Raw genomic sequence first — 18,485 nt, 5'->3', positions numbered from 1 at the left:
GGGGCAGGAGGGCTGGCCCTGGGGCAGCTGGACAGGGGGCGGGGGGACCAGCGGCACAGGCTGGGAGGGGTTGGGGGCAGGAGGGCTGGCCCTGGGGCAGCTGGACGGGGGGGGGGGGACCAGCGGCACAGGCTGGGAGGGGTTGGGGGCAGGAGGGCTGGCCCTGGGGCAGCTGGACGGGGGGGGGGACCAGCGGCACAGGCTGGGAGGGGTTGGGGGCAGGAGGGCTGGCCCTGGGGCAGCTGGACGGGCGGGGGGACCAGCGGCACAGGCTGGGAGGGGTTGGGGGCAGGAGGGCTGGCCCTGGGGCAGCTGGACGGGGGGCGGGGGGACCAGCGGCACAGGCTGGGAGGGGTTGGGGGCAGGAGGGCTGGCCCTGGGGCAGCTGGACGGGGGGGCAGGGGGACCAGCGGCACAGGCTGGGAGGGGTTGGGGGCAGGAGGGCTGGCCCTGGGGCAGCTGGACGGGGGGCGGGGGGACCAGCGGCACAGGCTGGGAGGGGTTGGGGGCAGGAGGGCTGGCCCTGGGGCAGCTGGACGGGGGGCGGGGGGACCAGCGGCACAGGCTGGGAGGGGTTGGGGGCAGGAGGGCTGGCCCTGGGGCAGCTGGACAGGGGGCGGGGGGACCAGCGGCACAGGCTGGGAGGGGTTGGGGGCAGGAGGGCTGGCCCTGGGGCAGCTGGACGGGGGGGGGGGGACCAGCGGCACAGGCTGGGAGGGGTTGGGGGCAGGAGGGCTGGCCCTGGGGCAGCTGGACGGGCGGGGGGACCAGCGGCACAGGCTGGGAGGGGCTGGGGGCAGGAGGGCTGGCCCTGGGGCAGCTGGACGGGGGGCGGGGGGACCAGCGGCACAGGCTGGGAGGGGTTGGGGGCAGGAGGGCTGGCCCTGGGGCAGCTGGACAGGGGGCGGGGGGACCAGCGGCACAGGCTGGGAGGGGTTGGGGGCAGGAGGGCTGGCCCTGGGGCAGCTGGACGGGCGGGGGGACCAGCGGCACAGGCTGGGAGGGGCTGGGGGCAGGAGGGCTGGCCCTGGGGCAGCTGGACGGGGGGCGGGGGGACCAGCGGCACAGGCTGGGAGGGGTTGGGGGCAGGAGGGCTGGCCCTGGGGCAGCTGGACGGGGGGGGGGGACACCAGCGGCACAGGCTGGGAGGGGTTGGGGGCAGGAGGGCTGGCCCTGGGGCAGCTGGACGGGCGGGGGGACCAGCGGCACAGGCTGGGAGGGGTTGGGGGCAGGAGGGCTGGCCCTGGGGCAGCTGGACGGGCGGGGGGACCAGCGGCACAGGCTGGGAGGGGCTGGGGGCAGGAGGGGAATCGGGGGCAGAGCCGGGCGTCACACCGGGGGGTGAAGTATCAGCTCGCTGAAGCCGAGTGACCTCGTGAATTCTTACCGGTTACTCGACTATTCTATCGACCCGGGGCGGGGCCGGATGCAGCAGCCCCAGTAGGGATCTGAGCTCCTGGACCCAGCGTGAGCCGGGCTGCCTGGCTCCGACACCTCGGTGCAGAGCTGCGGCAAGAGGGGCTCTGGACCGGAGCCGGGCAGTGGCCAGCCTGCTACCAAAGGTACCGGCAAGGTGGGGGAGGGGAACACGGGTCGGCTAGAGCATTAGCCTGGCAGCTTATTGGCTAATCGACTCCGCTGCTCCATCCCTAGTCCTGGTCCCCAGGGGCTTGTCTGACTGCCCCTAGCCGAGGGCTCTCGCCTGGAGTTCTCCCTCGGGCGGGCGCGTCTCTAGCGCCCCGCGGGGTGAGCCGCTGCACAGCTGCCAACGAGGCAGGGACGGCCGGGGCTGCATCTCTGCTGTCCCTCCTGCTCCTGTCACGGAGACAGACACTTCCCCGAACAATACCCCGGCAGCGCCCTCCCCCCCCCCCGGCACTGCCCGCGCTTTGGGTGGAGGCCGCTATTGTTTCAGGGACCTGGCTCCACAAAGCGTTTGCCCGGGGGAGGGGCAGCCGTGCAGCCACTGGGGATGGAGACTGGGTTTGTCAAGCAGTTAAAGGGTGGGGGGCTGCTCCCCTTAGCTCAGAGCGTCTGGCCCCGCCGGAGCCGGCCAGAGCCACGTTTCACAGCCGGGCAGCAGCAGGCCAGAGGGTGGGAAACGCCCGGCACAACCTGCGTATGGACCGGCTCCGGGCCTGTCTGCCCACACCCATCAGCCCGCATAGCGTGTCCTACCCAGAGCCGGGGCCACTCCCGAGACGCGCGTCTCCCCCGTAACCACACGGCCTGGTGCCTTCCCTGCCTCCCTCGCACGGTCCCAACGCTTCAGGCTCTTCCTAGTTTTTCTTCACTCAGTGCACAGCCAACCTGTGGAACTCCTCGCCAGAGGATGTGGTGAAGACCAGGACTTGAACAGGGTTCAAACAGAGCTGGATACATTCGTGGAGGTTAGGTCCATCGATGGCTGTTAGCCAGGGGGTAGGCATGGTGTCCCTGGCCTCTGTCTCTCTGGAGGTGGGTGACGGGAGGGATCACGTGAGGACTCCCTATAGTGATCCCTCCCCCTGGGGCATCTGGCGCTGGCCACTGTGGGCAGGCAGGACCCTGGGCTGGATGGGCCGTTGCTCTGACCCTGCCTGGCCGTTCTGATGAGCTTTCCCTGCCCTTCCAGGCAGCTCTCAGAGCCCTTCAGAGGCTTTTCTCGGGGTCCCCTTGTCCCTCGCTGCCCAGGCCTGGGGGAACTGTGCCCGGGGTGGGCTGGACAGACGCTGGCTCTGGCTCTTGGGTGAGTTAGCGGAGCCCCGACCCACCCCGGGTCACCTCCTGTACTTGGACCCTCAGCGCCTACGTTCACACAGCTCGCCCAGCTCCTCCCTGGCAAAGGTTGGGCACGAGCCGCGGGGCTCCGCGAGCACTTAGCCGTGGGCCGAGACGGCCTGGAGCACCCAGCAGTGCTCAGACAGGTGGAACAGCCCTGCCTGGCCACTGGACACGTCTGGGCACGTCCCTCTCACAATGCTCTCCGCCAGCCAGGGGTACCCCCCCCGGCACAGGAGACAGGGCCCACAGCAGCACTCCCCAGCCTGCCGGACGCTGCCCCCGGGCGGGAGCTCGCCAGCAGCGCCCTGGCCCAGGAGAGCCCAGCTTGTTCTGTACTGGGGAGCCGTGCTAGGCCCCCGGCTGTGGGCCCCTGCTTGGCAGCCTGCCGCACTGCCGGGCCTGAGGCTGCAGCCGGCACAGAAAGAGCCTTGGAGCGCGCTCCGTGGCCTGCCCCGGGGGGAGCAGCTCTGTAGATCCTGTGCCCTGTTCGCACCCCACCGGCCAGCGCCAGCCACACGCAGCGGAGAAGGGACTGCTCAGCCTGCGGGCCCAGGCACCAGGAGACCTCCTGGCCCAAGTGCACAAGGAGCAGAGCTGGACCCCCACTGGCCTCCCAGCGGAGAGCCTCTCCAGCCCCCATCTCGGCCCCCCCATGCCCCAGCGCACTCCCGTGCCAGCCACCCCTAAAGCTACATGGGCCAGCAGCTGGTTGGGGGGGGGTCCCAGCTGTGCCCTGGGCCTGGGGAGCAGCAGGCGGCCTGGGTTCCTGGGGGGCGAGCGGGAGGGTGCTGTGGAGGGGCCACCCGGACAGGCTGCCCGCAAGGGGACCACTTGCGACGCTCGGCCCTTGGGCCACAGCTCCTCGCGCCCGCAGCGCAGCAGGGGCCAGGCAGCGTGTGGGGGTGTCGCTCCCCGGGCCCTGGACTCTGGCCCCGAAGGAGGACGGGCGCTCGGCCTCCGGGACCGCCGGGCCGGAGCAGCGCTCGGGCGGCCCCGATCCCGCTGCCCGCGCCGCGGCCTGCGGGCGGCAGGGGGCGCTGGGCGCCGCCGCGGGCGCAGCGCAGTCACGTCCGGAGGGAGGCGCAGGGCAGCGGGCCGGGGCCGGGGCCGGGGCCGGGGGAGGCGCCTCGCCCGGGGAGCGCGGCGCAGTCGGGAGCCAGCCGGAGCCCGCGCCGGGCCGCCCCATGGCGCTGCTGCTCCTGGCCGCGCTCTGCGCCACCGCCGGCGCGCAGCCCGAGGGCGCGAACCGCAGCCTGAGCCTGAGCCTGGCCGTGGTGCTGCCCGAGCGCAACGTGAGCTACGCGTGGGCCTGGCCGCGCGTGGGCCCCGCCATCGGGCTGGCGCTGGAGGCGCTGGAGCGCGGGGAGCCCCCGCTGCTGCCTCGCCCGCTGGCCGCGCGGCTCCACTTCCGCAGCTCCGAGCTGGAGGGCGCCTGCTCCGAGTACGTGGCGCCCCTCAACGCCGTGGACCTGCGGCTCTACCACGACCCCGACGTGCTCTTCGGGCCGGGCTGCGTCTACCCCGCCGCCTCCGTGGGCCGCTTCGCCTCGCACTGGCGCCTGCCGCTCATCACGGCGGGCGCGGTGGCCGCGGGCTTCAGCCGCAAGCAGGAGCACTACGGCACCACGGTGCGCACCGGGCCCTCCGCGCCCCAGCTGGGCGCCTTCGTGGCGCAGCTGCACGCGCACTTCAACTGGAGCGCGCGCGCCGCGCTGCTCTACGCGGACCACCGCACGGACGACCGGCCCTACTACTTCACCATCGAGGGCGTGTTCCAGGCGCTGCAGGAGGCGCCCAACCTCACCGTGGGCTCCCAGGTCTACGCGCCCGAGGAGGGCGGCGCCGACAGCGCCGTGCACTTCCTGCGCAACAGCGGCCGCGGTGAGGGACAGGGCGCAGCGCGGAGGGGGGCGAGGGGTCTGCGCGCGGGGACGGGGGCAGCGCGGAGGGGGGCGAGGGCAGGGGGCAGCGCGGAGGGGGGCGGAGGGTCTGCGCGCGGGGATGGGGGCAGCGCGGAGGGGGGCGAGGGGTCTGCGCGCGGGGACGGGGGCAGCGCGGAGGGGGGCGAGGGCAGGGGGCAGCGCGGGGATGGGGGCAGCGCGGAGGGGGGCGGAGGGTCTGCGCGCGGGGATGGGGGCAGCGCGGAGGGGGGGCGAGGGGGCGGCGCGCGGGGATGGGGGCAGCGCGGAGGGGGGGCGAGGGGGCGGCGCGCGGGGATGGGGGCAGCGCGGAGGGGGGGCGAGGGGGCGGCGCGCGGGGATGGGGGCAGCGCGGAGGGGGGCGAGGGGGCGGACTCGGGGCGGCACCCCCGTGTTGCTCTCTGGGTGGGCTCTCAGGGCGCGCAGCTCTTTGGAAATCGGGCTAAGTGTCCGCGCAGGAGACGTCTCCGGCGCGGAGGAGCCTCGCTGCCAGCCCGGGGAGTTCGCCCGGGCCCGCGCCCTGAACTCGCCCCCCAGCTCCCATCGGGCCCCGGGCCGATGAACTCTCCGCGGCGCTGGGCGGGGAACACCGGGCCGGGGCCGGGACTCGCCGCGAGGGCGGCTGTGGGGCGGGGGGGGGGTCGGCGGCCCCCGCCGGAGGGTAACGAGCAGGCGGGAGAGCGCCCCGGCGGGTCCAGCCCAGAGGGGAAGGAACTTGCCGGTGACTGACCTGCAGCCCCCCCGCCCCCACGAGCGCTGCAGCCTGGCCTGGGCCCGCAGCTCCTGGCTCTGGAGAGCGCGTGTCACCCCCGCACCTGGGCGCTGGGGGCCGGGCGGCTGCAGAGACCCCGGGCGGGGGGCGGGCGGTGGAGGCAAAGGCCACGCTAAGCCCCGGTGGGTGTTTGGCTCGGGGCAGAGCCCTGGCAGGTGGGGGCGGGGCAGAGCCGGTCGGGCACACGCCGCTGGGCCGGGCCCCCGAGGGGCAGCGGGCTGGAGCCGCAGAGGGGCCTGACTTCCCGGCAGATGGAGGGAGCTGGGATCCCGGCCCGGGAGGGGCCGCCCTGCCCGGGGTGCTGGCGCGGCGGCGGAAATGGAGGGGGTTACGGAGCAGCTGGAGCCCAAGGGCAGCCCGAGGCGGCTCCTTATTGATGAGAAGGGTTATTGATTCCGGAGGCAGCTGCTGGCTAATGGATTCTGAGACGCTGTGTCATTAGGACGGGCAGGGAGCCGGGGCTGTGGAGCCGGCGGGGCTGCAGGGCGGGGCCCTCGGGGACTCGCATGGCTCCTGCCCCACACGCCTGCTGGGAGAAGGGGCCCGGGCCCAGGGGCTGCCGTGACCTGGTCCTCGGGGCCTCGCATCCCTGAGCGCAGCCCGGAGGCTGGGGGCAGGGCTCTGGGGCTCGCAACAGGCAGCTGCTGGGCCAGGCCAGAGGCGGGGGTGGGAGGGGTCCCGGGCCGGGGGCGCGGGTAGAGTCCCTGCTCCAGACATGCTGGAGTGCTTTGTACAGGTGGCAGCAGCCGGCCTGGTCCCAGCCGCCCCTTGCGGGGGTGGGGAGACGCCAGAGACTCGTCCCCTCGGTTCCTGGGACCGCGTGGCCCAGGCGAATGTGTCAGCGCCGCGCCCAGGCCGGTGGCGAGCGCCTTGTGGGGCCCGCAGGCCTCTGCTTGGCTCCTGGGCCTGAGAGCAGCCTGGAGGCGCTGGGCTGAGCGTGGGCTGGGGTTAGGGTTCAGGAGAGCAGCCCCTGCCCCGTGTCCCCGAGCCGCTTGGCCCCCCTGCCCCGTGTCCCCGAGCCGCTTGGCCCCCCTGCCCCGTGTCCCCGAGCCGCTTGGCCCCTCTGCCCCGTGTCCCCGGAGCCGCTTTGCCCCCGTGTCCCCGGAGCCGCTTTGCCCCCGTGTCCCCGGAGCCGCTTGGCCCCCCTGCTCCTTGTTCCTGGAGCCACTTGGCCCCCGTGTCCCCGGAGCCGCTTTGCCCCCCTGCCCCGTGTCCCCGGAGCCGCTTTGCCCCCCTGCCCCGTGTCCCCGGAGCCGCTTTGCCCCCTGCCCCGTGTCCCCGGAGCCGCTTGGCCCCTGTGTCCCCGGAGCCGCTTGGCCCCTGTGTCCCCGGAGCCGCTTGGCCCCCGTGTCCCCGGAGCCGCTTGGCCCCCGTGTCCCCGGAGCCGCTTGGCCCCCCTGCCCCATGTCCCCGGAGCCGCTTGGCCCCCGTGTCCCCGGAGCCGCTTGACCCCTGTGTCCCCAGGCTGGAGTTCCTTGCTGGGCTCTGGCTGGAAGAGGCCAGGGAGAGGCAGAGCAGGTGGGTGCGTCTCCCCAGCAGCAGGGCCATCAGGCCTGGGGTGCCCCAGTGGGGAGTCGAGTCCCATGCTCACTGGGAGCAGCCGGGCCGGCTCCACCTGCCTTGTGGCTGGGCTGCCCTTGCCCCAGGGGCTCTCGCCAGGGCCGGTGCTGGCTCCCCATGGGGGTCAAGGCCTGGCGGGCGGTTTGGCTCGGCCCTGGCCTGCAGGTGCCTCCCCGGGGGGTTTGTGCTGTGGGTCTGGGGTCCCGGGCGGGGGGGGGGGGGGGAGCAGTGTGGCCCAGGCTCTCGGCCGGGCGGGGGAGGGGGGGAGCAGTGTGGCCCAGGCTCTCGGCCGGGCGGGGGAGGGGGGGGAGCAGTGTGGCCCAGGCTCTCGGCCGGGCGGGTGGGTTTGCTACCAGGGTCTGGCGTCTCCCCGTCCCGCTGCCGCCTGGCTCCCGTCCCCTCCCCGCTGCAGGGCGTGGGCGTGTCTGTGCAGGGTTTTGGCCACAGCTGCCTGTGACATTCCTGCTGCCGCTTGCTCAATGCTGGGGCTCTCTGCCCCCGGCCTGGGGGGGGGATTGCAGCCGGGGGCCGAGCCGCGGGCAGGGCTGGGTGGGGGGGGGATTGCAGCGGAGAGGCCAGGTGCGGGGCGCGGGTGGAGTGAGTTGCAGCGGGGGCGGTGGGGTGGGGGTGGGCCAGGCCATGGGCAGGGCTGGGTGTGGGGTGCAGGCGGGGGGGTTGCAGCGGGGGGGCCGGGCCGTGGGCAGGGCTGGGTGTGGGGTGCAGGCGGGGGGGTTGCAGCGGAGGAGCCATGGGCAGGGCCGGGTGCGGGGCGCGGGCGGGGGGGGTTGCAGCGGAGGGGCCGTGGGCAGGGCTGGGTGCGGGGCGCGGGCGGGGGGGTTGCAGCGGGGGGGCCGGGCCGAGGGCAGGGCCGGGTGCGGGGCGCGGGCGGGGGGGGTTGCAGCGGGGGGGCCGGGCCGTGGGCAGGGCCGGGTGCAGGGCGCGGGCGGGGGGGTTGCAGCGGGGGGGGCCGTGGGCAGGGCCGGGTGCGGGGCGCGGGCGGGGGGTTGCAGCGGGGGGGCCGGGCCGTGGGCAGGGCTGGGTGCGGGGCGCGGGCGGGGAGGTTGCAGCGGGGGGGGCCGTGGGCAGGGCCGGGTGCGGGGCGCGGGGTTGCAGCGGGGGGGCCGGGCCGTGGGCAGGGCTGGGTGCGGGGCGCGGGCGGGGGGTTGCAGCGGGGGGGCCGGGCCGCGGGCGGGGGGTTGCAGCGGGGGGGCCGGGCCGTGGGCAGGGCGGGTGCGGGGCGCGGCCGGGGGGGGGGGGCCGGGCCGTGGGCAGGGCGGGTGCGGGGCGCGGGCGGGGGGGGTTGCAGCGGGGGGGCCGGGCCGTGGGCAGGGCGGGTGCGGGGCGCGGCCGGGGGGGGCTGGAGCCGCGGGCAGGGCAGCCGCTCTGTTTCCAATTAGCTCCTGGGCGGCGCGAGGGGCCGGGATCCAGGGACCTGCACATTCCTGCCGCTGCACCACAAACCCCCACACGGCCACGTCCCCACCCCCCCGCGTGGAGCCTGGTGCTTTGGCCTGCGCCAGGCTCTGCCCCGCGGGCGCCGGGGGCCCCCAGCCAAGGGGGTGGCTCGCAGCAGGCTGCCCCAGCGCTCCTCTGCCCCACACAGAGGCCACAGAGCAGCCGGGGCCTGTGTGAGAGCCCTGGAGGGAAGGCCCTGGGCTGGCGGAGCTCCGAACTGGCTGCAGAGGTGGGGGAGGGAGCTGGCTGCGGGGGGCGGGGGGGAGCTGGCTGCAGAGATGGGGGAGGGGGCTTGTGGAGGAGGCTGGGGGAGCTGGCTGCAGAGGTGGGCGGAAGGGGGCTCGCAGAGGGGGCGGGGGCAGCTGGCTGCAGAGATGGGGGAGGGGGCTGGCGGGGGGGGCTGGCGGAGGGGGCGGGGGGAGCTGGCTGCAGAGGTGGGGGGAGGGGGCTGGCGGAGGGGGCGGGGGGGAGCTGGCTGCAGAGGTGGGGGGAGGGGGCTGGCGGAGGGGGCGGGGGGAGCTGGCTGGCGGAGGGGGCGGGGGAGCTGGCTGCGGAGGTGGAGGGAGGGGGCTGGCGGAGGGGGCGGGGAAAGCTGGCTGCAGAGGTGGAGGGAGGGGGCTGGCGGAGGGGGTGGGGGGAAGGGGGCTGGCAGAGGGGGTGGGGGCAGCTGGCTGCAGAGGTGGGGGGAGGGGGCTGGCGGAGGGGGCGGGGGAAGCTGGCTGCAGACGTGGGGGGAGGGGGCTGGCAGAGGGGGCGGGGGCAGCTGGCTGCAGAGGTGGGGGGAGGGGGCTGGCGGAGGGGGCGGGGAAGCTGGCTGCAGACGTGGGGGGAGGGGGCTGGCAGAGGGGGCGGGGGCAGCTGGCTGCAGAGGTGGGGGGAGGGGGCTGGCTGGAGGGGGTGGGGGGAGGGGGCTGGCGGAGGGGTGGTCTGAGCAGAATCCTCGGGAACCCTCCCAGCGCTTCCCACCCGCCCGGGGGAATCTCCACCCTAGACCTGCCCCCCTGCCACTTGGGCCCATTGCTCCTCGCTCTGCCATCCCTCGCTACTGAGACCAGCCTCTCCCAGCCTCTGGGCCCCCCGGCAGGGCTTGCTGCCAGCCCAGCCTGGCACTAACAGCTGTTGTGCTGGGGGTGGGGGTGGGGTGCGGTTTGTACTGTGGCCTAGGGAGGCCTTGGGCAGCCTGCAGCCCCCGGGGTCTGTGTGGGGGGCGTGAGTCGTTCTGTGCCGGTGCCCCTGTGCAGGGCTGCCAGATGCGGCTGGCGTCCGTCCCTGCCGCTTTCCCTACCGCCGTCACCGCACCCCGGCACGTAGAGGGAGGTGCCTGCTGACTGCACCCAGCACTGACTGTGGGAGCCGGGCGCTCCCTCTGCAGCCGGTCACAGTGCTGCTCCGGTTCAGCCTTCCCCCCCGCATGTTCTAGGCACGTGAGCGCAGGGAGCAGAACTGCCTGGCCCGGGACGGCGTCTGGGGTAGGACAATCGGCAGCCCCCTGCGGTGAAGGAGGGTCACTCGCTGCCTCGGTTGCCCAGCGCTGCCTTGGGGAAGGAAAGGTTGCGAGCCACTGGCTAGAGCCTCGAGCACTCGCTGGCTGTGGAGTCAGGCCTGGCCCAGCCTGTTTGCGCTGAGGTAGGGTGGCCCAGGAAGGGCTTAGGGCGAGGGGGTTGCCTAGGGCCCCATGCTGCAGCCGGCAAAGACATTTGGGTTCCAGCTGCCAGTCCGATCTCTGGGGCAGCGCAGGGCTCGGGGGGGGGGGGGGGGCGGCTAGCAGGAGTTTTGGTGAGTTTGGCCGTTAAACTGCAGAGCTCCAAGCACCTTCAAGGCAAGACTGATCCTTCTTTTGCGCTTGGCGCTCCCTGGGCCGGGTGGCCGAGTCAGTCTGCACACGGCAAGCGCAGCGACCGGCAGTCGGTCCGGTCGCGCTTCGCAGACGAGCGCACCGCGCCGTGGATGGGCCCCAGCTCCCTGCTTGTGTCTGCGTGCTCCAGACCGTTGGTTGGGACGTTCATCCCGAAGTTAGCACGGGACTGAAAAGCGTTTTATTTCCGTGTGGGGCTGTTCCCTTCCCACCTGTAACACTCGGCGGAGGTGGGCTCTCAGGCGATCGGCAGCTCCCCCAGGCAGGCGGGGGCCTCGGGCGGTTTGTGCTGACGACGCCGGGTCTCTCGCTGTTCCCTTCCCACCTGTAACACTCGGCGGAGGTGGGCTCTCAGGCGATCGGCAGCTCCCCCAGGCAGGCGGGGGCCTCGGGCGGTTGGTGCTGACGACGCCGGGTCTCTCGCTGTTCCCTTCCCACCTGTAACACTCGGCGGAGGTGGGCTCTCAGGCGATCGGCAGCTCCCCCAGGCAGGCGGGGGCCTCGGGCGGTTTGTGCTGACGACGCCGGGTCTCTCGCTGTTCCCTTCCCACCTGTAACACTCGGCGGAGGTGGGCTCTCAGGCGATCGGCAGCTCCCCCAGGCAAGCGGGGGCCTCGGGCGGTTGGTGCTGACGACGCCGGGTCTCTCGCTGTTCCCTTCCCACCTGTAACACTCGGCGGAGGTGGGCTCTCAGGCGATCGGCAGCTCCCCCAGGCAGGCGGGGGCCTCGGGCGGTTTGTGCTGACGCCGCCGGGTCTCTCGGCCGGGGTGTCCGCTCACGGGTTAGCCCAGCTCGCTGAGCCTGTGTAGACAGTGCGGAGTCGCGCAGGCGCCTGTCGGCTCGTCGAACGCTCGATGCCAAGTGCGAGGGTCAGTCGGGTACTCGCCGTTTCACACCCCAGTGCTGGCGGCGGGGCTTCCCGGCGGGCGTGTTCTGGTTCCCGGTGGCTCCTGACCTTTCACACCAAGGACCCGCAACCGCCTTCCAAAGCCGCTTGCGGACCGGCACGGGAGTGTTTGCATGTGGATTGTACTGAATTTGCATATTCCTTGGGTACTTGGAAGAGTCACGTGGTACCTTGTTGCGTCTGCGCGCACAGTCCGTGTGGCTGCCAGTCGCTGCCACGGGCCAGGAATGTGGCTAGAGCAGCCCAGCCACGTTCCCGTGCCGGAGCAGGAGCCCGGATCCATGTGGCTCCGAGTGGCTGCAGGCAGAGCAGTCTGCTGAGGGGGCCGGGAGGCGCTGGACGGCCGTGCTGTGGGTGGAGATGGGGGGCTCAAGGGGCCACGCGTCCAATCCACGGGGCCCTGGTCAGTTACCCGAGGCCGCCTGCTTCCCCTCACCCCCCATGGGGCTCAGGGCTTCCCTCCCCCCCACCCTGTGCAGCTGCTTCTGGGGCCGGGGCAGCCGCTGTACACTGGTCAGGAGGTCAGCGGTGCGCGCCGTGCTATCGCTGGCCACTAACCCCCTGCACTGCCCCCCACCCGGCCATGAACCCCCCTGCACTGCCCCCCACCCGGCCATGAACCCCCCTGCACTGCCCCCCACCCGGCCATGAACCCCCCTGCACTGCCCCCCCACCCGGCCATGAACCCCCCTGCACTGCCCCCCACCCGGCCATGAACCCCCCTGCACTGCCCCCCACCTGGCCATGAACCCCCCCTGCACTGCCCCCCCAGCCATGAACCCCCCCTGCACTGCCCCCCCCACCTGGCCATGAACCCCCCTGCACTGCCCCCCCCAGCCATGAACCCCCCTGCACTGCCCCCCCACCCGGCCATGAACCCCCCTGCACTACCCCCCACCCAGCCATGAACCCCCCTGCACTGCCCCCCCACCCGGCCATGAATCCCCCTGCACTGCCCCCCCCACCCGGCCATGAATCCCCCTGCACTGCCCCCCACCCGGCCATGAACCCCCCTGCACTGCCCTCCACCCCCTTCAGGCTCTGGGCTCCCCTCAGCACATACCCCCCAGGGCACGGAGCTGGCTCGGCTTCCGCGCCTTCCAGCTTTCGGCTCCAGCGTCCGCCCCTGCTCCCCCTCCCCCGCTGCTCCGCCAGCCGGAGGCTTGGTCCGTCCCTGGCCCCACTTCTCTTTGTCCTGCAGCCCGGCTGGGTCTCATGGGTGGCCCCGGCTGCCAGGGCCTGAGCATCGGCCACTGTCTGCGCCTGGCAGCCGCTCGCAGGCCCACCTGCCCTGCAGGGCCCTCTGCAGCGATTCCCCCCTTACCTGCCCCCTGGCTAGGTGAAGGGAAACTGAGGCACGCACAGTAGTCAGACCATTAACAACATCCCCACTTCCTCACAGATGGGGGAGGTGCGAGGGGGTTGCCGACTGTCGAATTTCTGAAAACTGCCCCCCCGTCAGAACAAAAGCGCCAAACCCCAAAGCAGGGGGCCCTGGGGGAGCAGCGGGGAGTCACCCTGCTCTGGTGCTGGGCACCATTAGCTGCGCCCTGGGCTGTGCTGAGCTGGGCCCTCGGGAGAGGCCTCCAGCTGCTGCCCCTGCAGCCGCGGGTACCGAGCGCTACTGCCCGCGGCAGCACCGGGCCCAACCGGCCTTGAAGCACCGAGAGCCCTCCCCCCCCTCCTCCGCCGGCTGCACCTGCCCCTGGCCTGCGGCACAGAACGGTCCTGCAGCCCCCTGGAGAGGAACAAACGTGTCACGAGCTTCCCCAAGGAGGGAGCTGTTACGGGCCCACACCACACTCAACGGGGTGGGGCCCGGCCGGCAGAGGAGGGGAAGGAATAGTCAGTCTCGGTGCCACGCCAGCTGCAGGGGTGGTGCGCAGTGCGCCCGTCCCCGCTGTGTGGCGCTCGGTCAGTGGGGCCGGCAGGCAGAGGAGGGGAAGGAATAGTCAGTCTCGGTGCCACGCCAGCTGCAGGGGTGGTGCGCAGTGCGCCCGTCCCCGCTGTGCGGCGCTCGGTCAGTGGGGCCGGCAGGCAGAGGAGGGGAAGGAATAGTCAGTCTCGGTGCCACGCCAGCTGCAGGGGTGGTGCGCAGTGCGCCCGTCCCCGCTGTGTGGCGCTCGGACAGAGGAGGGGAAGGAATAGTCAGTCTCGGTGCCACGCCAGCTGCAGGGGTGGTGCGCAGTGCGCCCGTCCCCACTGTGCGGCGCTCGGACAGACGAGGGGAAGGAATAGTCAGTCTCGGTGCCACGCCAGCTGCAGGGGTGGTGCGCGGTGCGCCCGTCCCCGCTGTGCGGCGCTTGGTCAGTGGGGCCGGCAGGCAGAGGAGGGGAAGGAATAGTCAGTCTCGGTGCCACGCCAGCTGCAGGGGTGGTGCGCAGTGCGCCCGTCCCCGCTGTGCGGTGCTCGGTCAGTGGGGCCGGCAGGCAGAGGAGGGGAAGGAATAGTCAGTCTCGGTGCCACGCCAGCTGCAGGGGTGGTGCGCGGTGCGCCCGTCCCCGCTGTGTGGTGCTCGGACAGAGGAGGGGAAGGAATAGTCAGTCTCGGTGCCACGCCAGCTGCAGGGGTGGTGCGCAGTGCGCCCGTCCCCGCTGTGCGGCGCTCGGTCAGTGGGGCCGGCAGGCAGAGGAGGGGAAGGAATAGTCAGTCTCGGTGCCACGCCAGCTGCAGGGGTGGTGCGCAGTGCGCCCGTCCCCGCTGTGTGGTGCTCGGACAGAGGAGGGGAAGGAATAGTCAGTCTCGGTGCCACGCCAGCTGCAGGGGTGGTGCGCAGTGCGCCCGTCCCCGCTGTGCGGCGCTCGGTCAGTGGGGCCGGCAGGCAGAGGAGGGGAAGGAATAGTCAGTCTCGGTGCCACGCCAGCTGCAGGGGTGGTGCGCGGTGCGCCCGTCCCCGCTGTGTGGTGCTCGGACAGAGGAGGGGAAGGAATAGTCAGTCTCGGTGCCACGCCAGCTGCAGGGGTGGTGCGCAGTGCGCCCGTCCCCGCTGTGCGGCGCTCGGTCAGTGGGGCCGGCAGGCAGAGGAGGGGAAGGAATAGTCAGTCTCGGTGCCACGCCAGCTGCAGGGGTGGTGCGCAGTGCGCCCGTCCCCGCTGTGTGGTGCTCGGACAGAGGAGGGGAAGGAATAGTCAGTCTCGGTGCCACGCCAGCTGCAGGGGTGGTGCGCAGTGCGCCCGTCCCCGCTGTGCGGCGCTCGGTCAGTGGGGCCGGCAGGCAGAGGAGGGGAAGGAATAGTCAGTCTCGGTGCCACGCCAGCTGCAGGGGTGGTGCGCGGTGCGCCCGTCCCCGCTGTGTGGTGCTCGGACAGAGGAGGGGAAGGAATAGTCAGTCTCGGTGCCACGCCAGCTGCAGGGGTGGTGCGCAGTGCGCCCGTCCCCGCTGTGCGGCGCTCGGTCAGTGGGGCCGGCAGGCAGAGGAGGGGAAGGAATAGTCAGTCTCGGTGCCACGCCAGCTGCAGGGGTGGTGCGCAGTGCGCCCGTCCCCGCTGTGTGGTGCTCGGACAGAGGAGGGGAAGGAATAGTCAGTCTCGGTGCCACGCCAGCTGCAGGGGTGGTGCGCAGTGCGCCCGTCCCCGCTGTGTGGCGCTCGGACAGAGGAGGGGAAGGAATAGTCAGTCTCGGTGCCACGCCAGCTGCAGGGGTGGTGCGCAGTGCGCCCGTCCCCACTGTGCGGCGCTCGGACAGACGAGGGGAAGGAATAGTCAGTCTCGGTGCCACGCCAGCTGCAGGGGTGGTGCGCGGTGCGCCCGTCCCCGCTGTGCGGCGCTCGGTCAGTGGGGCCGGCAGGCAGAGGAGGGGAAGGAATAGTCAGTCTCGGTGCCACGCCAGCTGCAGGGGTGGTGCGCGGTGCGCCCGTCCCCGCTGTGTGGTGCTCGGACAGAGGAGGGGAAGGAATAGTCAGTCTCGGTGCCACGCCAGCTGCAGGGGTGGTGCGCGGTGCGCCCGTCCCCGCTGTGTGGTGCTCGGACAGAGGAGGGGAAGGAATAGTCAGTCTCGGTGCCACGCCAGCTGCAGGGGTGGTGCGCAGTGCGCCCGTCCCCGCTGTGCGGCGCTCGGTCAGTGGGGCCGGCAGGCAGAGGAGGGGAAGGAATAGTCAGTCTCGGTGCCACGCCAGCTGCAGGGGTGGTGCGCGGTGCGCCCGTCCCCGCTGTGCGGCGCTCGGTCAGTGGGGCCGGCAGGCAGCCGCCCGGCCAGCCAGTGTCTCCTTTGTGCTAGGACTCAAACCTGTGAACGCAGTTCGGTCCTGGGCTTGCCTGTGCGTTTGGTTCGTGGGATTGGCCCCGGAGGGACTGTCCAGATTGGCCAATAGAAGAACATGAGAGCGGCCAGACTGGGTCAGACCAACGGCCCATCCAGCCCAGGGTCCCGTCTGCCCACAGTGGCCAGCGCCAGGTGCCCCCGAGGGAGGGAACACACCAGGGAATCCTCACGTGATCCTTCTGTCACCCACCTCCAGACAAACAGAGGCCAGGGACCCCATCCCTACCCAGCCTGGCTCACAGCCATCGATGGACCTACCCTCCAGGAATCTATCTAGCTCTTTTTTGAACCCTGTTCAAGTCCTGGCCTTCACCACTGTGTCGGCGCGTTGGGGGTTCCCCGTCTCCTGCACCCCGAAATGGCACAAACAGACTGCACCAGCCGGTGGAATAGAGGAAGTTTATTGCCTCTCCAGGATACAGCCCAGCACAGATGTAGTCTGGTCACAGAGCTGGGCTAGGATGCCTCAGGCCCCCTTGAGTTGGGGGGAGACTGGGCCCCTAAACTCCAGCTCCTCTCCCTAGGCTGTCTCCTCCATCCTCACAGACAGCCAGCAACCAACTAACTCCCTTCCAGCCCTGCCCCCCAGCCAGGGCAGCATTCACCTTCCTTTGTTCCTCTCCATGGGGGGTGTCTGGCCACTGGTTCAACAAGTTTGGCATTACCTTGGCCTAGTGAGGTTTTCCCTGCTGGGTCTTGCTCCAGACAGCAGAGGTCACCACATCCCAGCAAGTACCCCCACTACGTCACAACCACATCCTCCGGCAAGGAGTTCCACAGGTTGACTGTGCGCTGAGTGAAGAAAAACTTCCTTTGGTTTGTTTTAAACCTGCTGCCTGTTCATTTCATTTGCTGACCCCTTGTTCTTATATTGTGGGTATAAATAAACGTTTCCTTATTCACTTTTTCCACACCAGTCATGATTTTATAGACCTCGGCCAGATCCCCCCTTAGTCGCCTCTTTTTAAGCTGAAAAGTCCCCGTCTCTTTAATCTCTCTTCATACGGGCCCTGTTCCAAACCCCTCATCAGTTTTATTGCCCTTTTCTGAACCTTTCCAATGCCAAGAGATCCTTTTTGACATGAGACCACATCTGTGCACAGGATTCCAGACGTGGGCGTCCCAGGGTTTTATGCAGAGGCAGGGAGATATTCTCTGTCTTGTTCTCTGTCCCTTTTATAATGATTCTTAACGTTCTGTTTGCTTTTGTGGCGGCCGCTGCGCCTGAGCGGATGTTTGCAGAGAATGCTCCACAGCGACTCCGAGATCTCTCCTGAGTAGTTGGAGCTGAATTCGTCCCCATCGTGTTGTCTGTCGAGTTGGGATTCTGTTTCCCAATGGGCATTACTTGACATTTCATAGAATCACGGATCACTAGGACTGGCAGGGCCCTCGAGAGCGATCGAGTCCAGTCCCGGCCCCCATGGCAGGACCCAGCACTGTCTAGTTCAGTGTTTCCCAATTGGATTTGGCCGAGGAACCTTTTCAGCTTTTCAAAATTTGGTCGAGGAACCCCTAGGCTTGTCAAGCAAAAAAACAAAAAAAAGGGTGGGAGTGGGAGTGGGGTGGGGGAGGAGAAAGGGACCCACCAGTTCATGAAATTCCCATTCCTTCCCCAAGACACCCCCATCTCCCTTCTATGAGGCCTCATCCGCTCTGGTCCCCTCCTCTCCATCACTTGCTACCCCCAGCCCTTATGCCTGTCTCAACCTAGTGAGTGAGGTGTGGGGTGGGAATGAGGGATTTGGGGGTGGGAAGGGGTGAGAAGTACAAGCTCCGGGAGGGAATTTGGATGCAGGAGAAAGGGCTGTTGACTCGGGGAGGGGGCTCTAGGCTGGGGAGTGTTGGGTTCAGGAGGAAGGTTGGGGTGCTGAGCAAGCCAGGGCTTGTGGATATGAGGGTGCAGGAGTTTGGGCTGGATATGTGAGGGACTCAGGGCAAGAAGTTTGTGAGTATGATGGGCTCAGGACACAGATTTGTGATGGGTGGATGGTGGAGGAACGTTGTGGCAGAAGACTGAGGCTGTGGGGGTGCAGGAGTGTGGGGGTGTAAGAGGCTCAGGACGGGGGTTCCAGTGTATGACAGGCTCAGGTTTGGGGTCAGGTGGTGCAGGAGTGTTATGATGTTGCAGTGAAATGGGGGTTTGGTCCCAATTGGGGGCTTCATTTTTAAATAAAATATTCTGTCAAACTCAAAAGGTTTAGCATTGTCTTTATCTGGGAGAGGGGGGAGGAACCTGTTTTGAGTCAAAGGTCACTGACCCACAGAAAAGTCAGTTGGGGCCACACAAGTGAGATGCAAAAAAACAAAAAAAAAGCTCCTCCAAAAACCCCCAAGCCTCACTAATGTGGTCCCAAATGTGCTGGTGGGGGTAGGGGACAGAGTGCTAGTGGGTACTGGGGCTGGGGAGAGGGTGCTGTTGGGTGGAAGGATGCTGGCTCAGGTGGCAGGGTGCTGGGGCAGGGTGCTGGGACAGGCAGGTGGCAGGGTGCTGGGGTCAGGGACATGGTCCTGCTGGGCACTAGGGTGACTGGCAGGGTGCTGGGACAAGGAACAGGGTGCTGCTGGGTGCTAGCGTGGATGGCAGGGTGCTGGGGCTGGGGCCAGGGCCAGGGTGGTGCTGAGTCCTGGGGTGTGAGGCAAGGTGCTGGGGCCAGGGCGGTGCTAGGGTGGATGGCAGGGTGCTGGGGCTGGGGCCAGGGCCAGGGTGGTGCTGAGTCCTGGGGTGTGAGGCAAGGTGCTGGGGCCAGGGCGGTGCTAGGGTGGCTGGCAGGGCTGCCAAGGAGCGGGACAGGGAGGGGGTGCAGGATCTGGGAGGGAGCTGGGGGGCGGAAGGGGACAAGGTCTGGGCAGGGTGCAGACCAGATAGGCAGGGTGCAGAAGCAGGCTGGATGTAGGGTGTCTGGCTATGAGGGAGGGTGCGAGGAGGGGACTTGGGTAGGAGTTGGACCTCCCTGATCTGGCACCTCTAGACCTGACTGGTCCCAGATGAGG

At 70.4% G+C, this 18,485-nt stretch overlaps 1 protein-coding gene across 1 annotated transcript in view; it reads left to right on the top strand.

Moving 5' to 3' along the window:
• The first annotated feature begins 3,874 nt into the window (after nt 1-3,874).
• Nucleotides 3,875-18,485, top strand: part of LOC142825979 (atrial natriuretic peptide receptor 2-like) — a 40,144-nt gene continuing 25,533 nt past the window's right edge. Inside the window, 1 exon segment of the mRNA XM_075918337.1 lies at nt 3,875-4,644. Within this exon segment, the coding sequence (XP_075774452.1) occupies nt 3,948-4,644 (697 nt within the window). The 5' untranslated portion in view covers nt 3,875-3,947.

Source organism: Pelodiscus sinensis, unplaced genomic scaffold, assembly GCF_049634645.1.
Source record: "Pelodiscus sinensis isolate JC-2024 unplaced genomic scaffold, ASM4963464v1 ctg169, whole genome shotgun sequence".
In the NCBI taxonomy this organism is placed as follows: Eukaryota; Metazoa; Chordata; order Testudines; family Trionychidae; genus Pelodiscus; species Pelodiscus sinensis.
This window is presented reverse-complemented; position numbering and strand designations above follow the sequence as displayed.